The 17469-nt window shown below is 38.6% G+C and overlaps 1 protein-coding gene across 1 annotated transcript in view; it reads right to left on the bottom strand.

Annotated features, from left to right (window-relative positions):
- TUBGCP3 (tubulin gamma complex component 3) overlaps positions 1–17469 on the bottom strand; it is a 93686-nt gene that overhangs the window by 17225 nt on the left and 58992 nt on the right. Inside the window, exons 15-17 of the mRNA XM_066380545.1 lie at positions 16346–16481; positions 15438–15506; positions 10344–10479 (exon numbers count right to left, since the gene is read on the bottom strand). Coding sequence (XP_066236642.1) covers positions 10344–10479; positions 15438–15506; positions 16346–16481 — 341 coding nt within the window. The remainder of the gene's footprint in view (positions 1–10343; positions 10480–15437; positions 15507–16345; positions 16482–17469) is intronic.

Here is a 17469-nt window from a genome sequence, read left to right as displayed (position 1 = left end):
TTTGTTGCACATAAAGTTATTTGAAAACTTACTTTTGTCCCTTCTAATGAGAGTAACATGGAAGCAAAATATATAAACAAGTATGAAAAAAATAACGGGCATGATATATTCTTTTAAAAATACTCCTTCCAGGCCCTGGCTGGTTGGCTCAGTGGTGGAACGTCGGCCTGGCGTGCAGGAGTCCCGGGTTCGATTCCCGGCCAGGGCACACAGGAGAAACGCCCATCTGCTTCTCCACCCCTCCCCCTCTCCTTCCTTTCTGTCTCTCTCTTCCCCTCCCGCAGCCAAGGCTCCATTGGAGCAAAGATGGCCCGGGCGCTGGGGATGGCTCCATGGCCTCTGCCTCAGGCACTAGAGTGGCTCTGGTCGCAACAGAGCGATGCCCTGGATGGGCAGAGCATCGCCCCCTGGTGGGTGTACTGGGTGGATCCTGGCTGGGCGCATGTGGGAGTCTGTCTGACTGCCTCCCCATTTCCAGCTTCAGAAAAATACAAAAAAATAAAAATAAAAATACTCCTTCCTGCAAGTTAAGAACAGCACTGTGGGGATTTTGCTGGCCTTGGTTAACATGTACTATATTATATGGCCAGTGAAGAAACAGCATGGCCACTTCAGAGGATCAGCACATGTCCCAAATACACTGGATGTCTTCCACACCATTAGGAATCTGTAATCCATGAATATGGTAAACATTCTTCTAAAGCAGTGTTCTTCAACTGCCATTCCGTGGCCCAGTGCCAGTCTGCAAAAGAGTTAACCACCCTGATGCTGTGAGATTATACACTCAATGGTCACAGTTGAATTCGTTCATGCTTAGGGTGATCTGTGCCTTAGCGGTCCCCGAAATAATTCTCCTATTTTCACCACTCCCCAACTGTAAAAGATTGAAAACCACTGTTCCAAAGAACAGGTTATAAACTTCACATTTCATTTGAAAGCCTAGAATGAAGACTGTACTTTTTTCTATTAAAACTATCAAATGGGGCTAAGATTTCTAGTCTGATGCTCATAGTCTATTAAACCAAAATTACTTTTCAATGTAAAAGAGCATAATAAAATGCTGTTTTAAGTGATATTCATCCATATTAGAGTTTAAGTAAGCTGCTCAGGGAAGGAACTACCATTTACTGCCATTTCTATAGTAACTACTATTTCTATTTTGGGTTTAACCCAGAACTGGAATGGCAACCAGATCTCCCCTCCCTCCCCTGAGCCAGGCGTCTTACCTGGAGCACTATCTGTGTAACTACAACACTCAACATGTGTATAGGCATGCACAACACATACACAGCCCTCAAGATCTTTCTAGGGTGTGATTTCATTTCTTTGTAGTATGACCAAGTTATATAAAATAGTCTAGATATCATTTGTGGAAGGGTATTTTTTTTATTGTTTTGAATTTTATCACAGAATTCTGATGAACTTTTTCATAGGGAAACAAACTAAATACTGTCTTTACAAATCAAACATACAACACTCAGGTCTCACTGTGACAGCCAATGTCTCTGAATCTATCCTCTAGTGCACTCTGAATCTCTCCTAAAATGCACTGCTTTGCACATATTCACAGTAAACGCCGTCAACTTATTTTCCAAGCTTGTGAACAACTATGCAGTTTACACTTATCCATCTTGACAATTTTCTACCAGAGAAAGTTTAACATCTCTGACAGAATTGTAGATTTCTTCATACACTCCTGATGGATGACTTAAGAGAACGTTAACTAGACCACTCTCAGGATAGCTCTGGGGGACCCTATAATTACTACAGAAGTGTCACATTTTTTGTGGCTACTCTCCATTATCTAGCTCCAAGTCAATTTTCTATACAATTCCATGGAAACTGAAGTTCTTACTGGCCCTTTTGGTATAGATTTCTTGAGGTCTCCTCTAGAGTTTTTCCACTGGAGTCACACTGACAATTAAACCAGCAGTATGTAGATATCTAGTGCATTGTTTTTCAGTAACAGGTTATACATTTTTGCTAACATTTTCTACATTTCGTTTTGAGCTCCTTTGTAAACCAGAATTATTTTTCTAACATTATGACAGTTTGATAAATAGACATGTAGTGACTAATTCATTAATTGTTTATAATCTCTGATTTATACTGATATTTGAGTGTAGTTTCTCCACTGCTGATTAATTTTCTATTCTTTACAGTCACCCACATTTAGAAATGAAAATACAACTGAATGACCACAAAAAAAAAATTTACAAAAAAATCCCATCATGTTATGTTGGTGTCAACCTCAACTTCATGGCATTCAACCTCAGCTAACCCTCCACGGTACCAAGAAATCCTTTATTTTCTCTCCCTTACTGTAAAACAGCTGTTTCAGCTCTTGCTATCCTGAACTCTTCGATCTACCACCTTCTCTCCCTTCTCCTTCCTAGGTCATGAGGAAAAGCAGCCATCAGCTGGGAACCCCTCTACCTGCTGGCCACCAAACCCACACACTCAGCACCAACACAGCTTTAAAACTAATCCCAGATCCACCTCTATGCTTTAAATGTCCTCTTCTTTTCCTTCCCTTCTAGGATTTATCAACCTCTACTTCCTTCTTCCCATCAGCATTTTTAAGTGAGGAGGGAAGATAGTGAGACAGACTCCCATATGGGCCTGACCGGGACCCACCTGGCAACCCCCCACCCCGTCTAGGGCCGACGCTCAAATCAACCAAGCTATCCTCAGCATCTGGGGCTGATGCTTGAACCAGTCAAGCCACTGGCTCGGAAGGAGAAGAGGGAGAGAAGGGAGAGGGGGAGAGAAGCAGATGGTCACTTTTCTTGTGTGCCCTGACCAGAAATTGAATCAGGAATGTCTATACACCTGGATAATGCTCTATCCACTGATCCAACTGGCCCTTTCAACAAAGCTCTGAAACCATGAGCTTTTTTGTGCATGAGTGACTAGTGCCCAATGCTTTCCCCTCCTCACTGCAGAGTAAGCAATACTGATTAACCTAGCCAGAGTTACCCTCAAATGACAACTGAGACAGTTTTCAGCCTCAGTGGATTTCTTGCAGCGGTGGCCATATTTCATCTTCCCTCTTCCTTGAAATTTCTCTCTCCTGGGTTTCAGAGAAACTACATTCTTCCAGTCCTCTTCCAGTCCTCTACATTCTGTCCTGTTCCACTTCTCTGTACTCCAAGACCTTTTCTCTTCTCGCTCTTTTCCTAAGCAACCTCGTAAATTCCATGGCTTCAAATACCATCTAATTTAGTAACATCTGAAGTCTTTATCTCTAGTTTGAATCTGTATTGGGCTTCAGGTCAATCTAACCAGATGTGTGGCATATATGCATAAAAACATCTTAAATTAGCCTGACCTGTGGTGGCGCAGTGGATAGAGCCTCTACCTAGAACACTGAGGTCACCGGTTCAAAACCCTGGGCTTGCCTGGTCAAGGCACATATGGGAGTTGATGCTTCCTGCTCCTCCCCTCTTCTCTCTATCTTTCTCTCATTCTGTCTCTCCTCTCTCTCTAAAAATGAATAAATTAAAATAAAATTGTGTCACATTAAAAAATACTCAAATGAATGTACCTGAAATGACAGCATTACCCGTTTGTGCTCCTCTAGCACTCCCAGACTGATGAATGCTGCCACCACCCACCCTGCAGTCAGAGACCCAGGCTGCTGCCCTCATCTGTGCACACTGAAGCACCAAGTCCTGCCTCCAGCATCGCTCTCAAATCCGTCCACTCTCCCCCACCCCAGGGCTACCGTGTTCACCAAACTCAACACCATCCCTCACACATTACTACAACTGACTGGTCTGCTGACCTCTATTTTCACCCTACAGATCCAATTTTCTCAGTGATGCCAGAGGAGTTTTTGGAAAACACAAATCTAAGCACACCAGGCCCCAGTATAAAACCTTCAATGGTTCTCACTGCCATTAAAGTCAAACTAACAGCTTTCAAGGTCCCTGTTTAGCTCTCTCTCCTGCTCTATCCTTCTCAATCCCCCCCCATTTTTCTTTTTGACAGACAGAAAGAGGGATAGGGACAGACAGGAAGGGAGAGAGACGAGAAGCATCAATTCTTCATTGCAAAACCTTAGTTGTTCATTGATTGCTTTCTCATATGTGCCTTGATGGGGGGGGGGGCCTACAGCAGACCGAGTGACCCCTTGCTCAAGCCAGAGACCTTTGGGCTCAAGCCAGCGACCATGGGGTCATGTCTATGATCCCATGCTCAAGCCAGTGATCCTATGCTTAAGCTGGTGAGCCTTCACTTGAGTGGATGAACCTGCACTCAAGCCAGCAACCTTGGGTTTTGAACCTGTGTCCTCTGTATCCCAGTCTGACGCTCTATCCACTGCACCATCGCCTGGTCAGACCTCACCCCCTTTCTGAAAATACTATTCAGACAAATCACTGCCCTTCCTTCCCTTGACTAATGTACCCTTTCTAGATGCTGGCTTGGATGTTACTGCCTCTGGGAAGCCTTTTTTATCCTACTCACAGCTGTCAGGTGCCTGCCTTTTGTATTCCTATAACACCTGGTCTTTCCTATATCGAACAACTTAGCACAGTGTATTATAAGTTCTTGTTGAAATGTATATCTTGACCTAATAGACCATAAACTCCTTGACCACAGGGACCTTGTCTGTCATACCCATGACTGGATACCCAGAAGAGGCAACCAAAGTAAACCCTCAATAATTATTTACTGAATGAGTAATTTAGACCCTCAAAATTAAAGCAGATAGTCTTCATTCATCTATATCTTGACTATTTAAATTCACATCCTTTTCAAAAGGTTTTCATGACCAAGGCAAATTTAACAACGTTGAAATCTGTTCTTTTCTTTTATTCTTAAAGTATTACCAAATGATATGTTTTCTTTCTTAAAAAAAAATCTTTTCCTGTGTCTAATGAGTACAGCATTTTAATGACACTCTCCTAAAATAAAGCCTCTGAGAATGAAGAGACCTAGGCTTGTGCTATATGGACACTGCCTGTTGAAAAGAAATCTGATAAAATAATCCACATAACAAGAGTCTGGAATCTCTGTAACACTATAATTCTTTCTCTTCACCATGTGAGAAATCAGTCAAACATCATATGCTGTATTTCACTATGAACCCAATTCACAAGCAGATTAAATTCACAAGGTATATAATTTGATTAATTCCTAAAAAAAAAAATACAATTTAAGAACTATACCTGAAACACCCCTTAAATCTCTTTACCCAGAACCTTGAAAATACGCTTAAAAGAAAGTTAAAATATAAGTACTTGTTGTATTTTTACAGTTGACCTACAAATAACTACATAATTCTAAGAATCCTAAAAGCAAAGCAACATTTGCACCGAGGTCCAATAAATACGTGAATACAGCAGATTTCCCAGTAGCCTAAATTAACAGTAGACAGTTTTATATACAACATCAAGAATGACCATTCTTTTCTTCAGTTTATTTAAGATCTAAGTATTAGATACATTTGTAATTCTTTACTGCCCTCTAAAGGTTGTTGAAAGAAATTCAACTTTGATTTAAAAATACAAATGACTCTTAAAGGACTTGACCATGTGGTTTAGGCATGTTCTGTCAGAAGTATCTGCTCATACAAAGATACACCATAAACAGTGTTGAGAGTTGTTAAAAATTATAAAAATTTCTTGTTTTAAAATACTCTAAAGCATTTTTTCACAATTTCATAAACTCCTTCAACCTGTATTTGTAGCTAACACTATCATATTTTTAATTTTTTATTTATTGATTTGAAAAACACCGATTTGTGTTCTGCCTATCTATGCATACACTGGTTGATTCTTGTAAATGCCCTGGCTGGAGATCAATCTGCAACTCTGATGTACAGAAACAACCCTCTAACCAACTAGGCTACCCAGCCAGGGCTAATGTTGCACTTAAAAGTGACTTCATCTAATTACCCATCTGATTTATTTCTCAAGGCTATGGACTCAAATGACATTGGTAAGAACCATCTCCTGAAACAGCTCCTGGGTTCAGTATCTCCGATCACAGTTCAGGTCCTCTGCAGACAGATGGTGTCTGTCCACTCTATCACCAGGCAACCACTTATGACTGTACAGACGGTGCTCTCCTGACGCAGTGCTCATCTAAGTACTTTACATAGATTTGATCCTGATAACCAAAGGAGGTGAGTGCTATCATCATCCCCATTCCAGAAGTGATGAAAGTGAGGCAGAAGATTTGAAAATCAGCGGAGGTCACTGGCCTGATGTTGATGGAGTGGGGACTAACCTGGACAGCAGCCTGGAGTCAGTGCTGACAAACTAGCCACTCAACTTAAAAGTCCAGCAGAGAGAACTTCTCATAACTATATCATTATTCAGAACTACTTACTCAGCCATAGATACAAAAATGAGAGGCAGAAAGAAACTTTTAAAGGGAAAAATGTTGCCTGACCAGGCGGTGGTGCAATGGATAGAGCACTGGATTGGGACACGGAGGACCCAGGTTCAAAGCCCCGAGGTCGCTGGCTTGAGCATGGACTCACCGGCTTGAGCACGAGCTCACCAGCTTGAGTGCGTGGTTGCTGGCTTAAGCGTGGGATCCTAGACGTGACCCCATGGTTGCTAGCTTGAGCCCAAAGTTCGCTAGCTTGAAGCCAAAGGTCACAGGCTTGAGGAAGGGGTCACTCGCTCTGCTATAACCTCCCAGTCAGGGCACATATGAGGAAGCAATCATTGAACAACTAAGGTGCCACAACAAAGAATTGATGATTCTCATCTCTCTCCATTCCTGTCTGTCTGTCCCTATCTGTCTCTCTCTCTGTCAAAGAATAAATAATAGAAAAATGTTTGCTTCTCTTTAAGTTACTTCACTCAGTCTAGAACATAGTCAATTATAAGATGCATCACTGTTGTATTAACCAACGAGAAAGAAAAATCGCTGTCAATTAAATTAGCAAAATACCATAATAGTAACATGGCAACATGTCATCGGACAAAAAAAAAAGATTATTTTAATACTGCTCTTTTGGGAAGGGGCCCTCTAGTCACTCTCCTTTCCCCCAATATACAAAGGTTGAGAAAGAATACAAACTCACTTATCTACAGTTGTCTACATTATTTTGTTAAATGTTATTTGAAATAACAAGTTTAGTTGCCATAATAGAGATACCTTTTAGATTAACTGAATCTAACAACAACAAAATCCATACCACTGGAAAAAATTTTTTAAACCATTTTAGTATCAACAATTATTGTTTGTCCAGTTAAATGTCAAATATATAAAAATGGGTATAAATGTCTTGGGAGATCATTATCAAAACTCTTGTCCTAAGTTACTCTTGTCCATTTTCAAGGGTAACTATGTATTTATTCCAACCCACTTATTTTGATGAATATATTACAATGATTTCTGGGGTGATAATTACTATACTGTACATACAACCGAACATCCTGTACACACTATGTATATGTATGGAACTCCAAGGGCTGTTTACAGAAGCACTTTTTAAAAATTTTTAATATTTTTGCCTCAGATATATGGTAGGTGAAACATTTCTAAATTTACTGTATTAACAAAACTAACTACCTGGTTGATTTCTGTGCATTAACTTGCCTGGGCACTAATAATTTTAAAACACTTCCTTATAAACTAAAGGTAAGAACATTACACCCTAACAGAAACAACGGCAAGCCACCATTTTCCTAAAGAAAGAAACACAAATGGTGAGAGAGAGAAACAGAAAGAAAGAAAAGGAGGAGGAGGGGAGAGGGAAAAAAAAGAGGAGGAAGAAGTATTTAAATGAAATAATAATTTTAAAAGCATTTAAATAAACTTCCATTTCACCTATCAAACTGACAATTTGTTTGAATGTAATATCCAATGTTAGCCAAAGAAAAATAGCAATGCAAACAACTTTCAGGCAGTGAGAGCTGTGCTTATAGGGATATAAATTTAAGTGGTATAGCTTTCCTGAAAAGTAAAGAGATGATATGTAACAACAGAGTTAAACTATAAACACTAAGTATTAGCAAATATAAACTAAAATTCATACCTGTTAACCCAGCAATTCCACTTCTAATTTATATATTCTAAAGAAATATTCACACTTACAAAATGCTTATGGCATTATTTATATTAGTGGGAAAAGAAGTGGGGAAAAGGCTATGTGTTCAACCAAAAAGAAAAAATATGTACACATGAGGAAATATTATACTATTAAAAAATATTTAAAAGTTTTTTTGACAAGTAAGAGAGATTAGTGAAAGAAGCTGAAACTAAACTACTCTTGATCTTAGCCAAAAGGCTGAGAAGCGATGAAACTAAACTCTATAAAACAGGACCAAGTAAAATTAAAGTTATTAATTTTATAAAAGATAAAATACATTTTTCCCATACACAGAAAATTGATCAAATAAATGTTTGTTATCTTCAGGTAGAAAACAAACACCATTGCTGGTTATTCAATACAAGAGAAAAGCAAATTCACACAGACATTGCTAAACTGATATTCAAATCAGGAAAATGTATCACAACCAGCAAATATTTAAAATTGTTACAGAGCACAGATTTCCCAGGGCTAAACATAATACTGATGCTTATTTTGAAAAGAGAAGAGTGATACAATGACAAACTATTTGCATCACACTGAATTGATCTAAATCAGACAATAAGAAAGATGCTGGCACAGAGAAGTGACAGCTAAGAATCACTTTACTCAACAATATTAAAAAGAATGCAGAGAAGGAGCATTGCAGACAAACCGAATTAACTTGCCAACGCACACTCAGTGAAATTAGTGAGTGATCCTGTGATATACCGAGAGAGGCTCATGAGATAATAGCCAAGAGTTAACAGAGGCAGAGCCCGGAGACAGTGTGAGGTTCTCTCCATGTCTGATTCCTCCTCCTGCTTCCTTTAAGAGGCACCCACATGCTAGTCAACCCACAATTAACAGAAAGATGTTGAAGGTAGTATTTATTGTTCACAACCTGACAGTATTTAAAGAAAATGTCCCTCTCACTTTCTTCTCAGCTATTTCAGAAGATCCCTACAATTTTCTATAAAATGAGTCCAGAGGAAGGTTGGCCAAGAGCATGAGAATCATGCTCCATTGGAAAAGACCTGCTGGGAACAGAGAAAACATGGACACGCAGTTAAAACTGCTGATTCTATATGTCAACACAAGGACAGGCTAGACCCCAGCCTTCTGGGGTGCCATTATTCTGGAACTTTGGGAGCTGTTCAAGGACCAGCCTTGACCTAAGAAGCAAACAGAAATCACACACATCTTTCTTCAAACAACTGTTCCTTTTTAAATAATTAGTTTCATCAATTAAATGATTAAGCATATAATATATAGCTTAGTTCTTCTTTACAGACATACTTGTTGAAATATTTTCTCACCTAACCTGTGGTGCCACAGTAGATAAAGTGTTGACCTGGAAAGCTGAGGTCATCGGTTCAAAACCCTGGGCTTGCCTGATCAAGGCAGATACAAGAGTTGATGCTTCCTGCTCCTCCCCTCCACTCTCTCTCTTTCACTCTCTTTCTCTGTCTCTCCTCTCTAAAATGAATAAATAAGATCTAAAGAATTTTAAAATATATATATATTTTCTCAAAAGTTTTGACCAAATTCCAATTCAATATAAAGATTTCAAAATTATTCATAGTTGAAATCACTTAACATTTATAACATTAAAATAAATTTGACTATCTGACATGAGAATGTTTACTATAGCTTTTAAAATATTTCCATCTCCTGGTTTATGAACCAAAACAAAACATTAAAGCAATTCACAAACATACTTTAATTAAAATACTAAGTGAATGTTAAATGAGCCAGTGATTTATTACATGGCTTTCTTTCCTTAAAAGTAATTTAAAAAAAAAATTAAAGTATACATGAACACTAAAGTGAAAAACAAATGTGATTCTAAAATAAATTTCATGGTTCAAATAAATCTAACTTGACTCATTTTTTTCTGATTTGCACTGAAGTCAAGATAAGCAATATTACAAATGAACTTTATCACAAAAGCCCAATCCAAAAGTGCAATAATGAATCACTTTTCAGTTCATTATTTTTAATTGATTTTGAGAGAAAGAAGAAGGGCGAGCTAGAGAGATGGAAACATCAATTTGCTGTCCCACTTATCCGTGCTGTCATTGGTTGATCCTTGTATGTCCTCTGACCAGGAATCAAACTCGTGCCTCGGCATGTTGGGACTATGCCCTAACCAACTGACCTAGCCGGCCAGGGCCGTCAGTACAAATACTTGTAAGTAGACTTTCATTTTGGCTAGGCTGCTGGACACCACACAGAACATGAAGCTGCTGGCAAGCACACACCAGGCTGGGACGCGCAGTTCACCCTGCCTTCTCCTGGGGTTTACCTGGCATATTTCTCAGGAGCTTCGCATTGCACATATGTCCCTTTCGTATGTCAGTGAGGATATATTCCATCCGCTTAGCCCGCCAAAGGAAGTTAAATACTCTCAGGTAGTGGCTCATACATTCTCGAGTAAACACCTAAAAAGAACAGCAGAAGACAGGTTAATAGTATTCTGTGACATAAGGATTCTCCCAGTACAGGTCTCAATATTTTTTTTCTTTTTTAACAAAAATAAGCCAGGGAACACACAATCAATTCTAATAGATTCTAATAGTATATAAGCAGCTAATATAGTTCATTTTAGAATAGCATCATTATATATCAATTAAATTGATTATTTATGTGCTAAGCAGCATGCTAAGTAAAACCACAATAATAAAAAGTAGATATTTTTATGCCAGTTTTACAGATGGGAAAACAGAGGCTGCAATAAGCGCCCATAGATAGTGAAGGTTGTACCAAGATTTTTAAACCTAGCCAAATCCTAGACTAAACTGTGGACTCTTCACAAGTCCAAAGCTATAGCAGTGTTTTCTACCCCAATCCACCTGAAGGATACGTGAGGTTGGTGAATCTCATGGAAGGAGGCCTTAGAAGAATCTCTAGTCTGAAAAGAGGCCTGCAGGTTACTTTAACACATGTACATACTGCTTTTGAAGACCATTTCACTGCAAATAGACAACAGTTTCACAACCAGAGAGAATGAGCCAGGGACTGGGCAAGGCCTACTCTCTATTACTCTCTATGCCCACCTCCCCACAATGGTGGCCAGATTTAGCAATAAAAACAGAGGACAACCAGCTAAATTTGACTGTCAGATAAATCACTAAGTAATTTTCTAGTTTAAGTATGTCGCATGCATAAAGGTAACACAGTAACAGAGATTTCAGCCAAATACTTTTCTGACACAAATATGTGTGCAGACATCCCCTTCTAATGCCTCCAGCCCATTTAACATGACCTGATTTATAGAGAACCTTTTAAAACGTGTTACTGAAAGTAACTGGTCAAAGCAGGACCTGTGCACACGGCAGCAGGTCAAGGCTGGACATCCAGAGCACACGCTGTTCCTGCCGAGTTTGCGTCTCACTCGCAAGCACAGCCTTGTTTGTTCATGCCTTTAGGCGTTGTTTCACATTACGGCCCTATACTCTACCAGGGGTCCCCAATCTTTTTACACAGGGGGCCAGTTCACTGTCCCTCAGGCCGTTGGAGGGCCGCCACATACAATGCTCCTCTCACTGACCACCAATGAAAGAGGTGCCCCTTCCGAAAGTGCGGCAGGGGGCTGGATAAATGGCCCGCGGGCCGTAGTTTGGGGATGCCTGCTAGTCCATCACTCTCTTCTGCCCGAATCCCACCTGACCCTCAGGGATAAAAGCCACATCTTTTCCTAGTTTTACCAACTTCCCTCCTCAGACGCTTTGCACAATCATAGAATGTTCTACCTTGTCTTACTTCATATATTCTTGGCACTATCTGTTCATTCTTCTGTATGCCTTTTTGTGATAGAATTTAGTAGGTGCTCACTGCTGATGATTACATGTCTAAATAGGAGCAATTAGGAGCTGCTTTGACACTAACTACGAATGTTTTGGAGATTATCCATTTTGCTGTGCTGCTTACCCTGTTAACATTCTTACAAATTATTTAAATGAAGGGTGACCAAATTAAGTAATTTTACAAATAAATTAAAAGATTCTTTGCTAGGCTGACCTATGGTGGCGCAATGGATAAAGCATTGACCTGGAAACACTGAGGTCGCCAGTTCGAAACCCTACGCCTGCCTGGTCAAGGCACATATGGGAGTTGATACATCCTGCTCCCCCTTCCTTCTCTCTCTCTCTTTCTCTCTATCCCTCTCTCTCTCCTCTCTAAAATGAATAATAAATTTTAAAAAACCACAACCTTTAAAAAAAAAGATTCTTTGCTATACAAATGGTATCTTACAGGGCTCCTTTAAGTACCAAGGTCCCAGAGCACAGAGCACATTTAATGTGACCTGATTTACAGAAATTCAGTTTAATAACAATTCTCTAAAAATATTGTTTAAGAGGAAGACACTCATGTTCCACTGCATTTGTACCAGGGAAAACATTCTCCACATTTTACTTTTGTTGTATTTTTTTTTTCAGCTTATTGCCCACTACAGAATAAAATTCAGAAAAATTAAAATAAGCTCTGACACTTCATCTAATACCCTGGAGATCATTGACAGAAATAAATGGATTTTATCCTGCCCATTGTCAAAAAGAAAAGATTAAGGATAATCTTTCCACATCCTTCTTCAGAGTTAAAAAGAAGCTAAAATTATGTTATATAACAGGGGTCCCCAAACTACGGCCTGCAGGCTGCATGCGGCCCCCTGAGGCCATTTATCCAGCCCCCGCCACATTCCGGAAGGGGCACCTCTTTCATTGGTGGTCAGTGAGAGGAGCATAGTTCCCATTGAAATACTGGTCAGTTTGTTGATTTAAATTTACTTGTTCTTTATTTTAAATATTGTATTTGTTCCCTTTTTTTTTTTTTTTTTTTTTTTTTTTACTTTAAAATAAGATATGTGCAGTGTGCATAGGGATTTGTTCATAGTTTTTTTTATAGTCCGGCCCTCCAATGGTCTGAGGGACAGTGAACTGGCCCCCTGTGTAAAAAGGTTGGGGACCCCTGTTATATAAGATGTATCTACTATAACTGGATCTGTACAAAATGACAATCTCAATTAATAAGAATAGAAAGGAAATAGATAATACAGTAAATTAAATTTAACAGGGGAAAAAGCAGAAAATCCATTCCGCTTTGGGAAATTCTCCCCAAATTTAACTCTAAAAGTATACTCTCAAATGCAATAGTCTACTTTTTATCTTTCCTGTAACTTCTATATACAAGTGCATAAAAATTAATCTGATAGTTAAAAATTATTTCAATTTCTAATATTAGTTTGAACACCAGCAGTTGTGCAATATGGCTATAGTTAAAGCCATTTAGCTAAAAATATACGCACCCAGGACATTAACGAACCCTAAGACTAGAATGGCAAAGAACAGATGTGCAAAAACTCCCCCCCATATGATGTCCCTGGCAGATCTTGCTGATCAACTATGAGACCCTTTTCTCCTTCCCAGTTCAGCCCCTAGTTTGTACCTTCAGCTCAGTGCAGTTGGCACCTATTGGCCATAGACAGAAATGTATCCCAAATTTGTTTTTTTTCATAAATGTATAATATAAACTTCCTTTAATTCTTTCTCCTAGAGCTTTCAAAAATCTAAAATTTTAAAATATTGCACAATCATTTATACACTAGATATACAATGCATTAACTGATACTCCCTAGTAAGAGCAGCAATATTATGAAATATCATATATACAGACCATTTTCAGTTTATCACTCACAGCACTTACATTTTGTGAAGTAGTCAGTGCAACTGCTTTTACTATGATATCTTCTGCACTATGACAAAATATGTAATGCATATAATACTAACAAAGTAAGTAATATAAAAAATTTATAATTTAAATAATTTGTTAAACTATCCTGTTTGTACATGTAAATTATTTAAAACTCTTTAGGATATAAGCCAAAGGTAAAAACACCAACACTGTACTCCTGACCTTGGCCTACCCCATCCTTAGCTGTCTCTCTAAAAAAAACTGTGTTTAAAATATGAAGTTTGAGATTTATGATCAGTTGCAGAAACCGAACTACTGATTTATAGTTTTGGCCAAGGTATTCTTGTCTTTTAAATACCTTAATAACTTAGCTTATTGTTTACTCTGATAAATTTGAATTCTTAAATTATGAAGATTAGTTTGTAAAATGTCCAAATTTGCATCTGCTAGGTCAAGATATCAATTTTTAAGAAAAGCAAAAAAAAAAAAGGGTAAAAAATAAATTTGAAGATGACCAAAAATGAAATTTGAGAGCAGTCATGCATGTAAAATATGGCAGATTTGGTCTGGGAAAGCTTAAACGGTGGTAACCGATCTGTGAAAAGAACTGCACCAGCAGACACCATTTCACAGCAGACACAACAGGGCCGTCTCTCAATGGCATATCTGTCGCCTTGATGGTGAAGAGGGAGGCACAGCTTGGATGGCAGTGTCCCAGCAGCATATGGAACTTACACCCCGAGAGACAGAAGAGCCATGGAGTCACAGCTCTGCAAGAACCGCGAAGGAGAAATTTTAGACCCAAATTATATTACTTCTTAATATTTTCCCCAATCATTAAAAGAGTGAATGTCCTTTCTCAATATCTCAGGTATAAAAATGACTGAAATAAGTTCATACAGGTATCTTGGTCAAGGAGAATTATGCAAGTCGAAATAAATAAAAAATAAGCACTTATGGGGCACTTTAATTGCAGGCACAAAAACAGACAACTCTGCTTGGTCAATCTTTTACGATCTGGTTAACTATTCAAAGAAATAGTACTTTCTTTTTTTTTTTTTTTTTAAATTATTTTTATTTATTTACTCATTTTAGAGGGGGGGGGGGAGAGAAGGGGGGGAGGAACAGGAAGCTTCAACTCCCATATGTGCCTTGACCGGCGAGCCCAGGGTTTTGAACTGGCGATTTCAGCATTCCAGGTCGACGCTTTATCCACTGCGTCACCACAGGTCAGGCCAGTACTTTCTTTTAAGACTGGTAAAAGCACTACGAACAATAGTACAGCTATTTTCTCATCTAGTTGAAATGAATACTAAATATCAAATTTTATCTAAGTAGTAAAAATACGACTCCCCTAAAATACACTTTATATAGTTTCTTTCAAATTATCCTAAATTAGCTGCTGCAGTCTAAGAATAATGGAACAAAGTGAATAATCCATTTATTAAATACTTGCTGAAACTTGGGAGAGAACAAATAATATTTAAAAGAATTCTTAAAATAATACAGCATTTCAGCACTCATTAATGATTATTTAAAATCACAAACACAATTTTGGCTCAAGTATTCATTCACATGGATGTATCATAGATGTCAAGTGATGACTTTAATTAGAAGTTCTTATAGCAGAAAGCCAATTCTAAAACTACAAAATGTTTTGCAATCTACATAGCTGTGACTATTATAAAGAGACCCAGAATGATCTTACAGTTGCAATCGGTCCATCGACATGGTAATCCAGGCTGAACACATCCCACCCAGTGTCACCTGGAGACACCTAAGAGCAAAAATAAACAACTGTAGGATTTTCCACAATGTGCTGTGCTTAATGCCAAAGAACTTACCAAATCTTCAAATAAAAGGCAATAAAATAAAGCCCAATTTTTAAAAGTTGCTTTATAGTTCTGAGTGTTAGCTACATGCAAGCAGCAAACTGCCTCCTGTTATCACCCCATAATCCTCAGCATTTAGACATGACAGGTATACAGTAGGAACTCTACAAATATTTTGGAATAAATGGAATATTTTTAAATGAATATTGTAAAATGTATTTAAAATTCATCATTTCTTTATGACAAAAACCCACTGCCTCATATGTTCCAAATCCTTAAAAGTCAGTATTTTTTAAAAAAATCAACAAGTGCTAATGGTCCTTCATCATAGCTAAGCAAACAGTGTTTGATGTTTATGAAATTCATTCCCTTAACTGTCATTTTATTATTATTATTATTATTATTATTATTATTAATCATCTCTGTGCCTCCCATCAATGTTACCATTAGCAGGATCTACAATCTACTAGGCATCCATGATGTGCCACCAAACACTGTGTTAACTGTGGCGTGTTCTCTACCCAACAGCCCTGTGAGGGGCCCACTGCGTAAGGTGAGAACTGAGACCCAGTGTGGGAGAGACGTGCAGTAACTTGTCTAAGATGATGCCATAACAGGTGACAGAGTGAGGATTCAAACTCAGGCTGTCCAGTATTTCAGTAATGGCTCTTGGCACCGGAATAAAAGTGCCTTAAACAGCCTAGAAAACATTAGCGGGAGTGGGCCGGTCTCGGTGAGAGCTCACGGCTTTGTGTAGCTTGCACAGAACCCAGAGTCGCTGTACCTCCAGCAGCCTCACATCCAGTCTTTTGAGGATTTCAGGACTGTCAAACTGGGCATTGGTGGCTCTGACAGCAGTTTCAAGAATTCCAGTCAAATTGTGTTGATACAAAGTCGTAGCTGGACGGACAAGTTCTGGTCTTAACAGATTTTTTTAAATTAAAAAGGAAATGTTACTTGAATTCTTAATAAGCTGTGTAGAAACTTAAAATTATAAAGAGTTCAAATTATAAAAACTAAAGACAAGTCGAACCAATACAACACAGTAACAAAACTTTCAGACTGAAATCCTAACTGTAAATAAGATTTCACCAAGTATTTGGGGAAGCACAGCATTTCCTTAAAATCTCCAAAAAAATTAATTTTGATTCAGCTTAAATTAAAAATACTTAAATGTGCCATACATGTTAACAAATAAAGTTTGCCAACTTATGACTGGCCTAAAGTAGCATGAACGACTATAATTCCCTACATAGATCCAATGGGAAGAGAGAACTTCATTAAATCAAAATAATCTGCTAGGTCAGGGGTCGGGAACCTTTTTGGCTGAGAGCCATGAATGCCACATATTTTAAAATGTAATTCCGTGAGAGCCATACAACGACCCATGTACGTTACGCATTATCCGATAAAAATTTGTTGTTGTCCCGGAGGACAGCTGTGATTGGCTCCAGCCACTCGCAACCATGAACATGAGTGGTCGGAAATGAATGGACTGTAATACATGAGAATGTTTTATATTTTGTTTTTTTGTTTGTGTTTTTTTACAGAAACAGAGAGAGAGTCAGAGAGAGGGATAGATAGGGACAGACAGATGAGAACAGAGAGAGATGAGAAGCATCAATCATCAGTTTTTCATTGTGGCACCTTAGTTGTTCATTGATTGCTTTCTCCTATGTGCCTTGACCATGGGCCTTCAGCAGACTAAGTAACCCCTTGCTCGAGCCAGTGACCTTAGGCCCAAGCTGGTGAGCTTTTGCTCAAACCAGATGAGCCAGCGCTCAAGCTGGCGACCTTGGGGTCTCGAACCTGGGTCTTCCGCATCCCAGTCCAACGCTCTATCCACTGTGCCACCGCCTGGTCAGGCTGAGAATGTTTTATATTTTTAACATTATATTTTTTATTAAA

The sequence above is a fragment of the Saccopteryx leptura genome, chromosome 4, assembly GCF_036850995.1.
Source record: "Saccopteryx leptura isolate mSacLep1 chromosome 4, mSacLep1_pri_phased_curated, whole genome shotgun sequence".
In the NCBI taxonomy this organism is placed as follows: Eukaryota; Metazoa; Chordata; class Mammalia; order Chiroptera; family Emballonuridae; genus Saccopteryx; species Saccopteryx leptura.
This window is presented reverse-complemented; position numbering and strand designations above follow the sequence as displayed.